Source organism: Dromiciops gliroides, chromosome 5 (genome assembly GCF_019393635.1).
Source record: "Dromiciops gliroides isolate mDroGli1 chromosome 5, mDroGli1.pri, whole genome shotgun sequence".
NCBI classification, from domain to species: Eukaryota; Metazoa; Chordata; class Mammalia; order Microbiotheria; family Microbiotheriidae; genus Dromiciops; species Dromiciops gliroides.
The window spans coordinates 219,531,151-219,550,780 of NC_057865.1; the positions used below are offsets into that span (position 1 = coordinate 219,531,151).

General features: G+C 42.2%; 1 protein-coding gene across 1 annotated transcript; it reads right to left on the reverse strand.

Moving 5' to 3' along the window:
* Positions 1 to 795: 795 nt before the first annotated feature.
* Positions 796 to 12,871, reverse strand: LOC122728196 (keratin, type II cytoskeletal 75-like). The gene is made up of 9 exons (XM_043966469.1): positions 12,365 to 12,871; positions 11,472 to 11,686; positions 9,269 to 9,329; positions 8,550 to 8,645; positions 6,365 to 6,529; positions 5,101 to 5,226; positions 4,002 to 4,222; positions 2,651 to 2,685; positions 796 to 1,663 (listed from the first exon to the last, which is right to left on the reverse strand). The coding sequence occupies exons 1-9, from the start codon at positions 12,869 to 12,871 to the stop codon at positions 1,413 to 1,415; spliced, it is 1,677 nt and encodes a 558-aa protein (XP_043822404.1). The 3' UTR covers positions 796 to 1,412.
* Positions 12,872 to 19,630: the final 6,759 nt, after the last annotated feature.

Below are 19,630 nucleotides of genomic sequence, written 5' to 3' on the forward strand. Positions count from 1 at the left end.
ATCCCTCTCACCCCTTCAGCCACCCAAGACTAGGGGCCCCTGAAAATGCTTCCTATTTGAGACCACTTTGAATACAGCCCCCTCCCCATCACTACTACCACTATCCTGGAGGTTATCCCATTTTAGCCACACCCTTGGCCAAGCCCTAATGAAAGGGTCTGGGAAGCCTGTAAACTAAGGAATTTGCTAGATTCCCGGATGTGTCTAACAATTAAGGACCTAAACTTCTCTCTTTTATGAAAACTTTGCCCCTGGGGTTGGCTTTTAACTCTTCTCCCCAGCCTATTATTTCTCCACTCCTGTTGGCATGTTGGAAGTTGTCTTGGAACAATCCGTCCCTTTACTGCCTCTCTGGAGTAGAGGGCTGGGCAACCCTATATCAGCTGTTGTGGAACATATTTTCTGTTTGGAAGGAAAACAGAATCCTGCCCTTAATTTGGAAGACTCTGTGAGATGGGAGCAGGGTCTTCTGTTCTAGAACAATGCCATCCTCAGCGAGAGATGGGGAATCAGGAAGATAGAAATGGTGGAATGAGGAATATGTGAATAAGAGAGAAAACTGACAAAGATGGGTTTTTACACCAATCATTGCCTTTCCCTGAAATAACCTCCTACTTCTTTGCCCATCCACATCTCTCTGCTCCTTCTTCTCTGAACCCTTTGTGTACTGGAAAAGAAAGTAGGCTATCCATTATCTAGCCAGTTCTTGAACCTTAGAATGAGTTCTTGATCCCTTGGTGCCTTTCACCATCCCGAACAGAATCCATGAGCCTATATATATATATTACACATGCATTTTAATAGACAATTTCCTTGAAGGCAAAGGAAGGAGGGAATACCTTCTGAGAGCAGTTTATATACAACCACAGGATGGGGCAGCCAACAAAATTATATCAGCAGGACATACTGTTCCCACAAGAGGAACTCATCTGAAAGCACTTGTGGAAATGACCTTAGAGAAATGGCACCCCCCTATATTCTTGCATGTAGAGAAGTCTTAAGGGAATCTTTTGAAACTAAATTGTGACTTGGACATCCCAGGAATTAGCACTGCTTTTTTTGCACATAGCAAAGGCTTGTTGAAATGAATTGTCTTGAAATGGCTTTGCCATTATATCTTGGACAGCAGAGCTAAGTGTCTATGAATAGACTATGACTTATCTAAGAACCAATGAGCTATGTTAGGGTTTGGAGACCTATCTGTGATTGTGACTCCCAGTTCCTCAGCAGCATCAAAAGTATATCAAATGGGTAGATGGATGGCTTGACTGGCTGGCAAGGAAGAGAAAAGAATACCAAAAGACCTAGGCATCTGGGAATGGAGAGATGACCCCTGAATGTGGGCAGTAGTAAGAAGTCTGAGCCAAGATCCAGGATGAAGTGAAATTGAGAGAGATATTGATGGAGGGCATCTAATGCTTGTAGCTCTTTCTAGAGGAGGTGGTGGAGACAAACTTAACGCTGGAATTGCTGCCACTTCCAAAGCTGCCCCCCAGGCCTCGGCCACTGCTAGCACTGAAGCCAGTGCTCCCCAAACCCCCACCCAGGCTGTGCCCACCACTGGTGGTGTAGGAGTAGCTGGCACTCCCACCCAAACCCAGGCCGGTGCTGCCGACACCACTGCCGCTGCCATAGCCGCTGGAGACAGTAGAGGTGACCACAGCTGCCAAAAGAAGAAGAGACAATCAGAATCAGAGGTGGAGCCAGCTTACTCCTTAAGGACATTTTGGCATACGTCCAGAGGCTAAGATGCCTCTTGTTTTAAAACTCCTTGAACCCCACTTTGAGTTCTATGGAAAGAAGATCTAAGCTGCAAGTGAATCTTATAATGTCTGGGCTAGAAGGGAACCTCAGATATTGACTCATCTTATTGTTCTGATTCTAGGCTGGAATGTGTCTATGTCAACTAGCCCTGGGCTAGGACTCCAAAGTGCTACAAAGGATTCCAGAGAAGATATCTTTGGTGGTAAAGAATTCCACCTTCCAAAACAGTTCAGGAGGGTGGGGAGTGTCAGTAAAAGAATTAGTTATTTTTTAAATAATGATGGTAATAGATAGCACTTTAACTCTTGAAAAGTGACTTACAAACATTTTCTCACTTGAATCTCACAACAATACTGGGGGGTTAAGTCTTAGATGTATTGCTCTTCCCATTTTGCCATTGAGGAAAGAGATACAGAAAGGTTAAGTGAATTGCCTATGGTCACACAACTGATAAATTGAAGTGAGATTTGAACCGAGGTCTTCTTAACTCTAGATTCCACTATACAAAGTGCCTTATGATAGCTGGCATTTATTTAGTAGTTTCCCACTTAAAAAGCATTTTATCTTATCTGATCCTCACAGCACCCTTAGAGCAAGTGTGCCTTACAGGTGACAAAACGGAAGTTCAGTTTTAGATCAGGGATTGAACCAGGAAAAGAATCCAGAGCTTTGGATTCCAAAGATGGTATTCTTTTCACCTCCCGGCATGGCCCCTACGGTTTACTGACTTTTGCAAAACCTCCCAACCTTCAGGGCAGCAACAAAAATTGCAAGATGAAAACCCCATGCAAATTAATTAGCTGGCTAATAACCTCAACTACCATCTCTTAAAGTGGTGTAAAGGATAGGAATTTACTGCAATAATATCAAAGGAAATGATACTCACAGATATTGACTGGAGCAACTCCCTCTCCACTCAACCTGAGGAGAACAAAAGAGAGAAAGGTTACATCTTGTATTCAGCAAATGGTGGCCCCTTTGTATGATCCAAATAAGAGCAATTGCAATTAAAATAACAATAACAATCATACAATAATTGAAATAATGGGTGGATTGGAGACATTAAAGGAAAGGCAGCAATTTGGGCAATGGAATTTTATTTTCACATAAGCTTGTCAAACACCTCATGGAAATGATCATTAGTCATCTGTTGGCTTCAAGGCAGAACCTGGAAACCTGTCACATAAGGAGGGAACTGTCTTAATAATGAGCTATTGTCAGGTACTTGGCTAGTGTTTGGGCTGGTATAATATATTAGGAGGACACTCTGAGCAACAACGAAATCCAGAAGCAAATTAAAAGTGCCTCCTATATAATGGAACCCATTATTTCCTTTTGAAAAAAAAAACACAGCTTATGATTGCTTTGATTATATGAAAGAATACTGATATAGTGGTTAGGCACGGTGCCTGAGATATAAATGCTTATTTCCTCTCCTCCTCCCTTTCCCTTTATAAAGAAGGACCTCAATGATGTCTCTTTGCTCACCTGGTCACCATTTTGTATCATTATTCCTTTGGGTTGACTCTGCTTGTAACAGTTCACAGGGGGCTGTCATTTCTGTGCATATCGCTACACTCTTATCAGACTGACCAGGCACACTACAGCTCCTTTACCTTTTGGAAAACCTGATGTGATTTGGTTCACACCCTTATTTTATGGACCAGGTGGTTCTGTATATTTAAGGAGTCCCTTTGTATCCATTCAGAGGCTAGGACTTTGAATTCTAGATTGCCATTCCCTCAACCCCCATGCAATTTTATAGATAAGGAAACTGAGGCCAAAGACAGAGAAGCAATTTGCCCGATGCCACACATACAGTTAGTGGCAGGAGCTGAGACTGGAACCCATATCTCTTGACTTCCACCTCAGTGTTCTTTCCATACTCTTGCTGGAAACTTGTCAGGAGAATTGTTTTTCCTTTCACAAGAGCCAGTTATTAGGCCCAAGGTGAGGTCTGGATTCTGTGCCATGTTGAAACTGGGTTTGAAGAGCTAATAAGAAATCAGCCTGGCACCAAGGACAGAACAGGGCCCCAGCTTTTTCCCTTAGAAGGGACTCCTGGAGCAAAAAGCATACTATTGGTATTAGTCACTGACTGGCCTGCATACATGCATATTCATTCCGTGGGATTTTCCAGCAGCGACCTGAATCCTTGGAAACTCTGCTTAGTCACTACACATTAGCCAGCTGTGCCCAGCCTGCCTTGGGGACGAATGTGGCTTTGATTCTCCCACCTGCATTCCTCTCCTTCCAGCAACTTCCTGTAGGTGGCAATCTCTATATCCAGGGCTAGCTTGACGTTCATCAGCTCTTGGTACTCCCGAAGCTGACGTGCCATGTCTTGCTTAGCTTTCTGCAGGGCATCTTCAAGGTCTACCAGCTTGGCCCGGGCATCCTTGAGAGCCATCTCACCACGCTGTTCAGCATCAGCGATGGCTGTCTGCAAGGTGGCACACTGCAGGGAGAACAGAGGGACACATACAATTACATTTCAGAGTTAAAGGAGACCTTAAAAAAGTTTAATCCCTTTCTTTTGCACTTGAGAAAACTGAGGTCTTGGGAGATAAATGACTTAACCAAGGGATCAGAACAAGTTAATGGAGGAGCTGAGATTGGAGCCCAGGTCCCTTGTGTCCCCAGGCTAATGCTCATTTCAACAAAGCACACTGATTTACTTTGGACATAACTCACAAAGGTTCTCATGCTTCTTGAATGGAATTCCAATAAGCAGACCAGGATAAACCCAGAAAGAAAACAGCCTTTTCACTGGAGCTTATGGGAATAAGAAATCTGCCCTTTTGGTGATTTTTCCAGTAGAATATAAGATACTCAAAGGAATTGACTTTTAAAAAAATTTAGTCTAGCAGGTGCTCAATTATTGCATTTTTTTTGGTGAGGCAATTGAGGTTAAGTGACTTGCCCAGGGTCACACAGCTAGTAAGTGTTAAGTGTCTGAGGTCAGATTTGAATTCAGGTCCTCCTGACTCCAGGGCCAGTGCTCTATCCACTGGGCCACCTAGCTGCCCCTGATTATTACTTATTTTGAATTGAATTGAATTTGAATTGCAGAAGGATTAAATATGACTTGACTCTAGTGATATTGTTTCCAGTATTTTGGAGATTTTCCCCAGCCTACTTGTACATGCACAATTCAAGTGGGAGAAACAAAAACTATTACCGAGTTCCACCCACCCCCTAAGGATAACCTGTGGTACCTGATGGCATTGACTATACCAGTCCTGGAGACCCAGCCCTAGTGGCCCCAACCAGTTACAATTCGTACATGTTATTGGCCAGTGGACCAGGGGTTCTTTGGAGAAGCTAAGACCTCACCTGCTTCTTGACGCTGTCGATCTCTGCTCTCAACCTCTGGATCATCCGATTCATCTCAGCAATCTCATGCTTGGTGTTGCGGAGGTCATCTCCATGGCGTCCAGCTGTGACCTGAAGCTCTTCATACTAGAGTCATAAGAGCAGACTCAGTAAGTTTGTCAGCCAGCATCTCTGCCCTGAACATTTCCTGTATGAAGAGCTTTTGGGTAGTATCAATGCGACCATAGATTTAAAGCTAGAAGAGACCTTAGATGTTCTCTAGACCAACCCTTTCATTTTATTTATTTATTTATTTTGTAGGGTAATGAGGGTTAAGTGACTTGCCCAGGGTCACACAGCTAGTAAGTGTCAAGTGTCTGAGGTTGGATTTGAACTCAGGTCCTCCTGAATCCAGGGCCGGCACTTTATCCACTGTGCCACCTGGCTGCCCTCCAACTCTTTCATTTTAAATTAAGGAATCTGAAGCCCAATGTCACACAGGTAGTGACCGGCAGAACCAGAATTCAAATCCAAGTCTTCTCATTTCCACATCCAGCATCCTTTCTTTTGTAGCATACTTCCTCTAAGACTCAGATCAAAGTAGAATACACAGTCCTTTGCCTTAGAAATGAGAATAACCATTCCACTGGAAGAGCTGGGATACACAGCCAGGACAGAGACACAGAGAGAAAGGGTCAGAATCGGGAATGACAAGATGGCCACGAATACTATTGCTAGAGAAAGAAGTCCAGAAAGGATGGATGTAATGGAAAGCTCCCATTTTCTCTGGTTCTCTCTCCTCATCCTCCCCCCTGCCCAGCTGTAACCACTTATTCATCACATGTACTCAATTCCTTTACACTGCTTTATAAGTGGGGCTTTAAAAAATATACCTGTATTCTCACTGCCTAGCACAATGTTTGGCACCAGTTGGTGCTTAAATAAGCATTTATTTGTTATCCCCTCTTTACCTTTAACCCAGGCCATAAGCTATGTCCTTATTTCTTTTACACTGTCATATAGCATATATAACATAGTTCCCCCACCCACAGGGGTCTAGCTCCCAATAACTCAAAGACAGGCTACTATCAGCATGGACAATTATATGCTGATCATATCTGAAATGTAGAATGTTTTCAAACATTGTCATGGAAATCAGAAGTCCCAGATTCCAAAGGAATTGGATTAGTCATCTATGTGTTGTGGCTTCATTATCATGAAGGCTGTGGGAGAGTTTTGGAGAGACAATGCACTGGAACCCACTGCTGAAGCATCCGCTGCTCACCTTGGTCTGGTACCAAGACTCTGCCTCTGCCCGGCTGCGATTGGCAATGTCCTCATACTGAGCTTTGACCTCAGCGATGATGCTATCGAGGTCCAGGCTTCGGTTGTTGTCCATAGAAAGTACCACAGAAGTGTCGGAGATCTGAGTTTGCATCTGGGACAGTTCCTGCCAAGTCAGAAAACTCAATCTGAGCACTTCATAACTAGAAAGGACCTAGAGGTCCTGGCATCTACCCTCAAATGCCATGCAATATTCCAACATTTCCAACAGATGTTATGAGATTATGTTATGAGATTTCTTTTCTTTGGGGGGGGGTAATAAGGATTAAGTGACTTGCCCAGGGTCACACAGCAAGTATGTGTCAAATGTTTGAGGCCACATTTGAACTCAGGCCCTCCTGAATACAGGGCCAGTGCTTTATCCACTGTGCCACCTAGCTGCCTGGTTATGAGATTTCTGAGAGGTTTCACATAGTCCTAACTAGAGGATCTAATGACAGATGCCTAAGAATACATGCTTCTCCTTTAGTATTTTTTAATATTTTTTCAATGAACAAAATTCTGTTTTTCTTTCCTTCCTACTACCTCCTACTAAAAAAAAGAAAGAAAAGAAAAAAATTATGATAAAACCCTTGTAGCAAATATACATGGTCATGCAAATTTCCAAATTGACTGTACAAAAAATATCTGTCTCATTCTCCCTACTAAGTACTTGACTTTTCTATCAGGAGATCATCCTTTAGATTTCTAGTCCAGATAAAGAACTGATTAATAAAAGTACATATAGACCAATTTTACATATCTATACCCATTTGTATCTAATGGTAGCCATCTCGGGGTGGGAGGAGGAGAAAAAAGGGAAAAAAGGAAATTTACATGATAACTTTATTATATATTTAAAAGAATAGCAAGTTGTACATAATAGATTTCATGTGCAATCATCTTTTTTATTATACTATAATATGGAAATGTTAATTTTATCCCACAACTTAAATATAAAATAATTTTTTAAAAAGATGGCTATAGTCCCTTCATTGTCTCAAAAAATTTCTAGAGAAACTTTCCGGGACATTGGCTAAAATAAGATTAAAATAAGATTGGTTAAAATAAGGCACTTGATGGTTTAAAGTAATTAATGTCAGTTGTTATTCATAGTGTTATTGGTATAATCATTGTCACTATTATTATTGTTAGAAGGAGACAGACTTCATATACTCTTGGCATTAAAAAAAGTGCCCACCATCCCCTTCCCAAGGATGATTTCTGTGTACAGGTCCTGGGATTCAGAAGGGAATATGATTTGTGTTAAACTATAGTGAATTCCATAGATTTTTTGCTCTTTACCTACCTAGGTTTCCTTTCTTCTCAGGCCATATTCAGGATAAGACCCTCTACACCCTGCATCTCTCTTCCCTCTCTCGCTGACTTAGGTCCCTAACTACAGAGAGAGTCTTGGAGTAGGATTCCCCCAGAGGGAGGGGGCATCTGGCCAGTGGCTGGAAGAAGTGGCTATGGCCCAAGTTCTCAAGAATGATGCCCAGTATTCTGACATCCTGGGAGTTGTCCTTTTCACCTGATGGAAGTTGTCTCACCTTGAGGGAAAAGCCCTCAGAACAGGGCACAGCAGGCGCTCAAGGTATCCTCCCAGGGATGCTTCAAGCACCTGCTGGGGGAGTGCTAGATAATTCATACTGAGGAGATATGCTTCCTGGGTATTTATTTCAGGTTATAGCCTCATTCATTAGGATCTCAGTCAGAATCCTAGATTTAGACCTGGAATGGTCTTAGAAACCAACCAGCCCAATCCCTTTATTTTACAGCTATAGAAAATGAGGCCAAGAGAACTGTCCAAGGGATTTATCCAAGGTCACAGGATTTGAACTCAAGTCCCCTGACTCCAAAGTCAGTACTTTTTGCCCTGAACCATGTTCTCTTCCTCTTCTCTATCTTCAGGTAGGAAATATGTATGTATGCGTATATTCAGATATATCCAATATATCTACTTACACACATATATACATATATCTACACATATATGTGTGTGTGTATATATATATGTTATATATATATATATTATATATATACACATACACACACTCACAAATATTTTTCCTACCTGGAATATGTGTGCGTGTGTGTGTGTGTGTGTGTGTGTGTGTGTGTACAAACACACAAATGTTCCTTACCATTTCATAAAAGGTCTGTAGAAAGTTTATCTCGTCTACCAAGGTGTTGACTTTGGCTTCTAAGTTCATCTTGTTCATATAGGCGCCATCAACATCCTGAAAAGATACCATTAGATACTTAGTCACACAGTTCTGTGCCCATAGCCTCATAGGAATCAGGTGGCAAAGAAAAGAAAGAAGCCAGGTTGTAGGTCTGAAGGAAATTGTAAGCCTCCCTTCTCTGGTCCCTTTATGGGAATTTCCTCTGTGTGTGTGTGTGGGGGGGGTGCATAAGGTAGAGGGAGAGAATACAGACAAGACAATGTGAACACTGCCATCTTTTGAACTGAGGGAGGGGAAGAGCTGATTTTGTATAACTGTGGCCAACAGAATCTGAGAATGGTGGCCATCTGGGCAGATCAGGTGTTTTTTTGTTTGTTTGTTTTAGAACTAGATTTAGAAGTGATTGCACAATTATCAAATTGGCTTCCCAAGCATTTCAGGTAGGAAGGAGATGCCCAGAGCCCAAGGGACAATTTATGTTTTCGCCTTTTTTTTTTTTTTTGCGGGGCAATGGGGGTTAAGTGACCTTGACTAGGGTCACACAGCCAGTAAGTATCAAGTGTCTGAGGCCGGATTTGAACTCAGGAACTCCTGAATCCAGGGCCGGTGCTTTATCCACTGCGCCATCTAGCCACCCCCTGTTTTAGCCTTTTTTAAGATAAGATCCCAACTCTCACCTTTTTCAGGGCCACAAACTCATTCTCAGCAGCAGTGCGTCTGTTAATTTCATCTTCGAACCTGTTGGGAAAGAGGAGAGGTGGTTGGGCAAGTGGACCAACCTGACCCAAAGGTGTTGCAAGTCATTAAACAGGCTGGGGGGGGGCGTTAAGAGTCAGAAAGCCTGATATCAAACTCATCTCTTCCACTAACATAATCTGAGACACTGGATGAGTCACATATCCCTTGTTTCTTTCCTTCATAAAAGGAGAACAATTTCTTCTTTGGTCAGGAGGTTTTTATAAGAACAGAAAATATGCATGGAGCTCATGGCATCAAAAGGTGTGATTTGTCCCTTTTCTAAAATCTTCCCTCCATGCCCAATTTTTACTTTGCGCCGTCTCTCCTCCTAATGTCTGCTGTGTCTGGGGAAGGAATTGGGACTTCTGTTGAGTCTCTGTTGAAGGCACTGAACCAAGGATGTTTAATCTAGTGGAAAGTAGACTCATATAGGAAATAAATTTGACTTCTGCTTGATTTCACATAGCGGAACTAGGAACAATGGAGAAAATTCTGAAAGGCAGGTTTCTGTTTTACATAAGAAAAAAAATAAGAGCTCTGGAAAGAGTTGGTTTAGAAGTGGGGGGGAGAGACAAGAATTTATTAAGTACCTACTATATGCCAGGCACTGTGCTAAGTACTCTGCAAACATTATCTCATTTGATCCTCACAATAATTCTGGGAGTAGGTGCTGTTATCGTCCCTCTTTTGCCCATGGTCACTTAGCTATGAGGTATCTGAAGATGAATTTGAACTCAAGTCTTCCTGACTCCAGGATTGACTCTACGGTAGTAGATGCCTCTGGAAGAGACTTTAGAGGTCCTCTAGTTCACCCCCTCATTTTATGGATGAGAAAACTGAAGCCCAAAGAAGTTTTTTCTTGCCAAAAGCCATACAAATAGTGAGCTCCCTGTTACTCAAAATTCAAAAAGGTTGGGCAACTACTTGTCTACAGGTCAAACTGGAAAGCCTCCTAGATCTCTTTGGACTCATGTTCTCAGATGACCTGACATTGCAACAGGATAGCAATGATGGGTTGGGAGAGACCAAGAGTCATGTCTCTTCTAGACTTGAATATACTGTTATTGTAATGTACAGAGGGTGATGGATACCTTAAAGCAATCTCCCATGGCCTTTGTAACACAGACAAAATAAAGTTGTCTGGGAACCTCCTTTGCTAATATACATCCCTCAGTGATGTCACACCACGCAGCTGAGTGGTGCAGTGGAGTTCTGGATCTGGAGTCAGGAAGACCTGAGTTCAAATATGACCTCAGACACTTCCCAGCAGTTTGACCCTGGACCAATCACTTCATTTTTGCCTGCCCTAGTTTCCTCATCTGCAAAATGGAGCTAATGAGGATACAGTGAAGCACTTTGTAATCTTAGAGCACTATATAAATTCTGTTATTGTTTTTCTTGTTATTTTTATCCACGAGGTACATTGTCCACTCATTGTCTTCTGTATCTTTATAAGAGTTGGGAAAGATTTGCTTATCTGAACCCTTGATTTTATAGAAGAGAAAACAGAGGCATGGAGAAAGGAAGTGATTTATACAAAGTTCTAGAGGTTTCAAAACACGGAACCAATATTAGAACCCGCCTGACTCCAAATTCAGCACCCTTCCCACTGTACCCGAGTCCCACAAAACCACAAAGTCCCCTGGCTACAGTCAGATAATCCTCTCATGCATCCCAAAGTCAGGTTACAATCGTGATTGGATTACCTGATATTTTGGAACACTAGTAGTGCTAGCAATACACCTTTCTGGTCATGATTAACAATTCGTGGGGTGGCTGGGTGGCGCAGTGGATAGAGCACTGGCCTTGGATTCAGGAGGACCTGAGTTCAAATCCGGCCTCAGACACTTGACTTACTAGCTGTGTGACCCTGGGCAAGTCACTTAACCCCCATTGCCCAGCAAAAAAACAAAAAACAAAAAACAAACAAACAAACAAACAAAAATTTGTGCTGGCCAGCAGAAGCAGGGCCCAGAATTGGCTCAATATTATTGCCGCCCCAAACCAGGTAGTTTCCAGACTTACAGGGACAATCTCCTCAAGTCCACATGGTATCATCTTGCAGCCAAATGCCTCTCCCCTCCCTCCCCCAGGAGTAGGACAGTGCCCAGGTGGCTGGTTGTAAGCACATTCTTCACTTACTTGACTTTAAGATCTTCCACACCATCCTGCAGGTTCCTCAGTTCAGAGTCAAGCCTCCCCCTTTCATTTGTAACAGTGTCTAGCTGCCTCCGGAGGTCACTGATGTAGCTTTCAAAAAGTGGATCCAGATTCTGCTTCACAGTCTTCACACCCTGCTCCTGGAGCAGTGTCCATTTTGTGTCCAGCACCTTGTTCTGCTGTTCAAGGAACCTCACCTGGAGACCATAAAAAGGTTAAGTAGAGAGATGTGAGGGAGGGTTGTGTTTCTACATGCACTATCCACAGAGATGGACAATTACTACCTAAAATATATTAGTCAGAACCCCCAATTTAAATCAGAAAAAATCCTGAAGAAAACCTCCAGAGCTTTGGCAGAGCTGGGATGGAAATCCGGGATAGATGCGGAGCCCAGTGGCTTATGGGAGCAACTGCATTGTTTGAATTCTTTGGGGGAAGTTCAGGAACATCCATTGAGCTAATTCTCCCCAGTGGGCAAAAGTCCTGAGAGAATTCTATATTGTGGAAACTTTCACACTCTACATACAACAAACACCCCCCCCACTCCCAATCTTATCACCTTGATCATATGGTTTTCACCTAGAAATAGTTGAAACCAAGTTCTATAGACTCACTAAATAGTGAGATGGGGGCATGGGATTGAAAGACAATGGAGCATTGCCCAATGGCTATAAGGAGAGTACACAGCTGGTGCTCCAAGGCTATTTATTGAACAAATGATCTTGAAGTTTTGTACCTTCCCAAGAAAAGTAAATAACCTTAATAGCCTGAATCAATAGGAGTTTTCCCAATGGCCAAGTACCATGGGGATATGGCTGGCTTTTATTGTAGTGTTCATTCAACCTTATTGAACAGAACCAAATCTTGTATCTCACCTTGTCAATGAAAGAGGCAAACTTGTTGTTGAGGGTCTTGATCTGCTCTCGTTCCTCCTTCCTCACCCTCTGAATGGTGGGGTCAATTTGCAGGTTGAGAGGAGCCAGTAGACTCTGGTTCACAGTGACCTCTTGAATGCCACCAGGAGGGCAGACGGGGAACCCAGCACCCCCAAAACTACCCCCAACCCCAGCTCCAAAGCCAAGTCCACTTTTAATGCCACTACCAAAGCCATAGCCACCTGTTCTCCCACCAAATCCACTACGGAAGCCACTATTGGACCCACTGATGGAGATTCGCTTTGACCCATCCAGATTGTAGAGACTGCGACTGCCAAAGCCAGTCCCCACACCGCTTATCCTCCCTAAGCCTCCATGGCCTCCAGATGAGCGAACCATGGAGACAGAGCTGAAGCGGGAGCGTCCAGCAGCAGGGGTGGTGGCAGAGGCAGCACTAAAGCCCCTTCGGCTCCCTGTCTTAAAGGTGACAGTGGACTGACGAGACATGGTGGGCTGAAAGAGGATAGCCAGAAGAAATGCTGAGTGTGAAAAGAGAAAGAGAGGAGAAAGGATGGTTGAGAACCTGGAGGTCCCCTTGGTTTTTATGGGTGAGTAGAAGGAGGTGGGGCATTGCTAAGTGAAGGAGGGCTTGCTGATGGCATCCTCTTGGCATCTGCCAACACTGAGCTCACAGCCAGCTCCTGGTTAGAAATGGTGCAAAAGTCATTGGTGCCCTGGCATCCCGCCCTCATGTAGAAACTGACTTCCAGTGCCAACATGATCTGCAGACAAACAAGAGGCATGCTAATGGCTTCCAGTCAAGTCCCAGTCATGCCCTCTATAATGAAGACAACAAATTAACACAACTCAGATGCTTCATTTCTGAGCTGCTTTCTTAGGCCTGGGACTGACTCCCTTCTGTCCAAACATGTTATGTCAATACAAGCCATTATTACTGGTTATTTCCTGTTCATTGAACTACTCCCCATCTCTGAGGATTCTTCTAACTTTTACTGCCCAACTTTTCTGACCTGAGTAGGCAAAGGTCACCTACATTCTCACCCCCAAGCTCTACTCTTTCCTTCAATTCAATCTAAATTCAAACAAACATTTATGTCCTTCCTCGTAAACCTTGATCTACACTCACTTTTCCTAGGAAACTATTCATCTCTTCTCATGCTTTACCACTGCATTCTCTCCATATTTAGCTTACTTTGCCATAATGCAAATGTGGCATCTGTTCTTCTTTTAAATAGTTTTGGGATAATGTGTATGTGCACATGCATGCACACACATGCACACCCATGCACACTCATGCATATGCATACACCCAGCTTATCTACCAAACACGGGATTGGGAATCAGAAGACCTGAATTTCTATAATGGTTCTTCCACTAATCATCTATTTCACCTTGGATAACTTACTCTCAGTCTTGGTCTCATTTTCTCTTAAAATGGGAATGTTGATATATGCACCGCCTGTCTCAGTGTTATTGTGAAGATAAAGTATGTAAAGTGTTTTGTAAACCACAAAGTTACACATGTATTTACATGTGTTTGTATGCTAGAGCTATGATGATCTCATTATTGTAGCATACAATGAGTGGGCTTCAAGAGGAAAGACCATGTTTTCTCTTCCCCAGCCATGTATGGCATTTTTATGATCTACCAAATGCTATTTCTCAATCCAATACATTTGTCAGGGCCCTGAAGGTTACTAAAGATGGTTTAGATATAGTTTCTGTCTTCAAGAAGTTGAGTCTCCTTAATAAGGCAAGTTAGATACACATAAGACAATCAGAGAACAAAGTGGTGTATACTCAAATGCACATTTCTAATCTTTTCTAGTCATATCTTCCTATAAATCATAGTATCATTAAGAGCTCTGAGGGACTCCAAAGGTCAATCCAATATGCTCTTCAATTAGTCATTAATAAGCATTTAATAAGTGCCTGCTATATGCTAGAAACTCTGCTAGGCTACAGACATACAAAGCCAAAAACAAAAGGAAATAATCCCTATTTGCAGTGAGCTTACACTTTAATGAGGGAAAAAACAAGCATATACCACATTAATATAAAATTAATAAGTAGACATGTGGACATATACACACACACACATATATATGTGTATGTGTATATATATATGTATCACACACACACACATACACACACACACACACACATACACACACACATATACACACAGCTGTTAAATACAAGCCACTTTGGGAGAAAAGGACCCAGCAGTTGGGGCTGCATGTGGGAATCAGAAAAGGTTTCAGATGGAAGATAGTGCCTGAGATGCATCTTAAAGGACTCTATAAGATAGAGATGGAGAGTCAGTGCCTGCCAGGAATGGTAGACAACCAATGCAAAGACACTCATTATACAGAGGAAGAAACTGAGGCCAAGGGAAGTTAAGTGACTTGTCCCAGATCACACATTGAATAAATGTCAGGTAGTATTAAACCCAGTTTCTTGGATGTCAATTAAAATGGAACTCCTTCAGGAAGTGTTCTTTGTTAAACTCCATTCTTTTCTCTTTACTATCCTGGAGGCCTCCCTGTACTAACTACTTCATTCCCCAAGTCCCTAGATTTATCCCAGGGAGGGACCTTGGAAGTCATCTAGTCTAACCCGCTTACATAACAGATGAAGAAAGGCCACATCGTAAATGGCAGAGCTGAGATCCAAAGGCAGGTCTTAAATCTCTGACAAGTTGCTCCTCATTCTAACCTTATCTGCCTCTCTTCCAAAATTCTGTGTCCTGTCACTTAAAGTTCATCTTTCCCCCTTCCTACCTCACTAATTAGAATGGAAGCTCCTTGAGAGCAAGAGGCTTATTTGCCCTGGATCCCACCATAGGGAGATAGGGGGCTCACAGAACAGGAAAGTTGATGAACCTTCTCTAATGCTGACCTCTTGGTACCCTCTCCCTAGTAACTCTGGCATAGCAGAAGAGGGTTGGCAAAGGATGATCTGGTAAGATTCTCCATCAATAAATATGGCAATAAGACATTCTTATGGATAGTGTTCTCCTCAGGGATGAGTCCAAGGGGGATTTTCTCCTCCATCGCTCCTTTGTGAAACCCTCTCCCGCCACAGGGAACCTATGAATCATAGCATCTGTTGATACAGGCTATAAAGAACCACAGAGCATCTCTCATCTTGTTGTTAATGTGCCTAAGTCTCACCAAGCCACCATAAAGGGGTGGTGTATGTTGCCTGAGTGGAAATAATAATTGTCTTTGTTTTCTATGGGCCTCATTATCGGGGATAATCTTTCTCCCAGAAGAAGGAGCATTTGTTTCCTGAGAGGTGCTGACTAGCTACATGGAGAGCTTTCTACAGAACAAAGATGGGCAGAGGGTTAAAAGCAGAGTGTAGCTTGGCTTAATTAACCCATCTTATCTGGCATGCCTATCAGATGGGAGATAGTTACAGTATTCTCCCAGCTGACTCTTTCCCTATGGGAATCTGGCTGGGACTGGGCCTCTCTTTCTGGGTTATCCTGCTTCTTTCCTGGACCTCATCCTAGGAGCTCTGTTCCCAAGCATTGTTGTCCTGGATCTTCAAATGTCACCTGCAAAGTGGGGGGAAATCACTGCCTCCTTTAGAAATGTGGAAAGTTTTTCCACTGAGAGCATCATTCAGTCATTTCAATCTTGTTTCACTCATCAGTGGAAATAGACATGATTTTTTAAACCTATTCTCGCTTTTTAAAAAAATGGTATCTATTTTTTTCCAATTACATGGGAAGGCAATTTCTAACATTCATTTCTTCAATTTCTATTTTGCCTTCTGCTTCCAGAATATCAGGGCAATTTCCCTGACAATCTCTTAGAAGATGATGTCTAAACTCTTTTTTTGATCATGGTTTTCATAATTTTCAAATTATCTCTCCTGGATCTATTTTCCAGGTCAACTGTTTTTCCAAGGAGATATTTCATATTGCCCTCTATTTTTTCATTCATGTGGATTTGTTTTATTGTGTCTTGATTTTTCATAAAGTCATTAGCTTCCATTTGTTCAATCTTAATTTTTAAGCAATTATTTTCTTCAGAGAGCTTTTCCATTTGGCTTTTTAAGCTGTTGACTTTTTTCATGACTTTCCCGCACCACTCTCATTTCTCTTTCCATTTTTTCCCTCTAGCTCTCTTACTTTTCCCTCTACCTTTCTTATTTTATCTCCAAAGTCCTTTTTGAGCACTTCTATAGCCTGAGACAAATTCATATTTTTTCTTGGAAGCTTTGGGTGTAGGAGCTTTGACTTTGTTATCTTCTTCTGAGGGTGTATTTTGATCTTCCTTGTCACCAAAGAAACTTTCTGTGGTCTGCATCTTTTTTCTGTCTGTTCATTTTACTAGCCTAATTTTTGATTTTTAATTCATTCTTAAAGTGAGGCACTGCTTCCAGGATGCACTATCCCAAGCTTTGGGGGTCCCAGGTGGTAGTATGATTTAAGGAGAGGCATGTTCTGCACTCACCTGGCTTTTGCTCTAGTGTGCAAATAACCCAAGGCCTATTTGCTCTTTAACCTGGAAACAAAAATCTGTTTCCCTTATGGTTGCAAGCTCCAGGTGAGCCTGTGCTCCTCCCCGACCTGGGCCTGCCACTCAAGATTGCTTCCTGGTTCCCAGCATGGGCAAAACAACCAAGTTCTGCCTCAGCGCCAGCCCCTGTAATCTCCCCCTGCCAATTGCTGGACCCTCTCACCAGATTGTGAGCTGAATTCGAGAAGAAGCCACCACTGCAGCTGATTCAGAGGCTTGGACCTGGTACACCAAACCTTTTCTGTTGGTCTTCTAAGCCATCTTTGACTGGAAAATGATCTCATGCCATCCTTTTGTGGGTTCTGCTGTTCCAGGAATTGTCTTATGGCATTATTTGGAGGTTTTTAGAAAGATCGTGTGGAGGAGCTCTGAGAGTTTACTGCCTTTCCTCCTCCATCTTGGCTTCACCCCTAGTGTGTCTAACATTGATTTCTTTATAAGATTTTGAGTTCCAAATTTTTCTCCCTCCCTCCCAAGACAGCAAGCAACTTCATATAGGTCCTGTAAGTTCAATGATGCAAAACCTATCTCTACATTAGTCATGTTACCTCACTTCTTTTTGACCTTTGATCCTGACCTTTTCTCCTAGATCCCTGTCCTCTCTGCCAGACTATGTCACCTCTTCCTTTTAGACCACCTCCATCCCCAAGAGGTTCTGCAAAATGCTGCCCTGATCTGAAATGCTCACTTTGTTTGTCTTGCCTCTCTCTCTCAAGGTCCTCCTTAAAACTTAACTCATCTGGGTTTAAATGAGCTCTACTGATCTCTTCTTTTTCCTCTATATCCACAAATTGAGTTTCTACTAAAGTTTGTTTATTATCTATTGTTTGTCTCTGTGTGTAGCCTAGTTCTTTGTGCTACCTTCAAAGGACAAGAATGTCTCCTTCTTCCAGGAGAGTCAGCACCCTGGATAGGGTTCTGGACCTGGGAGAGAAAAGAGTTTAATCTAGGTCAGTTGTTCTCAGTCTTTTTTGTGTCATGGACCCCTCTGTCAGTCTGATGCAGCTTATGGTCCCCTTCTAAAAATAATGTTTTTAAATAAAAATGAGAAAATAGCAATAACAACAATAATAACAAAAGGCTAGCATCTATAGAGCACTAAAATGCTTGCAAAGCACTCTACAGGCATCTCATTTGATCCTCACAACAACCCTGGGAGGTAACTGTTATTATTATCCTCATTTTATAGGTGAGGAAACTGAGGCAGATAGGCTAAGCAACTTGTCCAGGGTCACATAACTAGTAAATGTCTGAGGCTGGATTTTTGCTATTATCATTGTTATACTGTGGAGGAAAGTGTCACGTGGCGAGAGAGATGCCAAGACAGCTCCCTCTGCTGGAGATGATCCAAGTCTAGAATCAGATCAGCAGAAACTGCTCCACTGCAGGAAGCTATGAAACATACTAAAAAGGAGCGCCAATTCAAGTTAGAAAACACAACTCTGAAGAGGCCCTCCCTCTGCAAGGCCAATGTTAAAGCATCGGTTCATGAGGGACCACCCCTCTGGACAAAACTTTTCTCTCTCCCTTTTCTGTATTGATATTAACATATTGTTTGCTAGCATAGAGTATTATATTCTGGTATTTTTGGCTGTTTCATCGGCAAACCCATACGGGTTTTCCAAAGAAACAAAGAGGGGGAATGTGGTGAAAATTATTTGTGGTATAGGCAGCTTTTGAAGGACCTCCCCTTTTGGGGGAGAAAAGATTGATGCCCTGGTGGCAAAAGGTCAGGCAGTTATAGCATGGCCTCTCAGGGACCCGAATTGGAATTATAATAACGACCAACAATTCCAAGAATTAAAAGACGCTAGGGAAACACTTCTAAAGGGAATGGAATCTTGCTTTAGAAAACCCAAAAACTGGCAGAAAGTTTTAAGCCTACCTCAGGAGACTAATGAAAGACCAAACAGATTTTATGATAGACTTTGTGAGGCTGCTAGACAGTACACCAGATTGGATCCAGTAGATTTGAGAGGTTCCTCTATTGTACTCTACACATTTATTTATAATTCATTGCCAGAAATCTGCAAATATTTTCTGACACAATATCCAGAGGGCAGTTCAGAGGGAAGAATAAACCTTAAAGGTCCCTCATATTTCTGGGACCCCAATATTAAGACGAGTCACCCAAATAATGCTCAGTACATCAAATTTTGGCCCTCACAGAACTTTGGTCCAGTACTCTATCCATTGAGTGACTTGGATATAAAGCTCTTTGCAAACCTTAAAGCATGAGATAAATACATATTATTACAAAGAAAATCAATTATATAATAGTACTTACCTCCCAGAACTGTTGTGAGGATCAAATGAGAGAATATTTATAAAAAAAAATAGGTCAATGTCTGACACAAAGTATGCCCTGTTTCTTTCCTTCCTTTTACAGAACTATAGTTTTCAACATATTTTTCCCATATAGTTTCATGGATGCTTTGAAATCTATTCATGGACCCTTTGGGTAACTATGGACACTGGGTTAAGAATCATTGATCTAGATTGTTGACCATACAACAAGACGGGCTCCAGATTCTAACAATTATAATTTTCTTGAGAGTCAAGAGTCATTCTTTTATTCTCTACCTCACTGCCATCTAGCTTATTTTAGAGGTATATCTGGGACTAGTTACCTCCAGATTATATTTGATGGATGTTGTGTTGGAGGAATATTTTACATGCCTTGGGGATACAACATCAGGAGAGTCATATT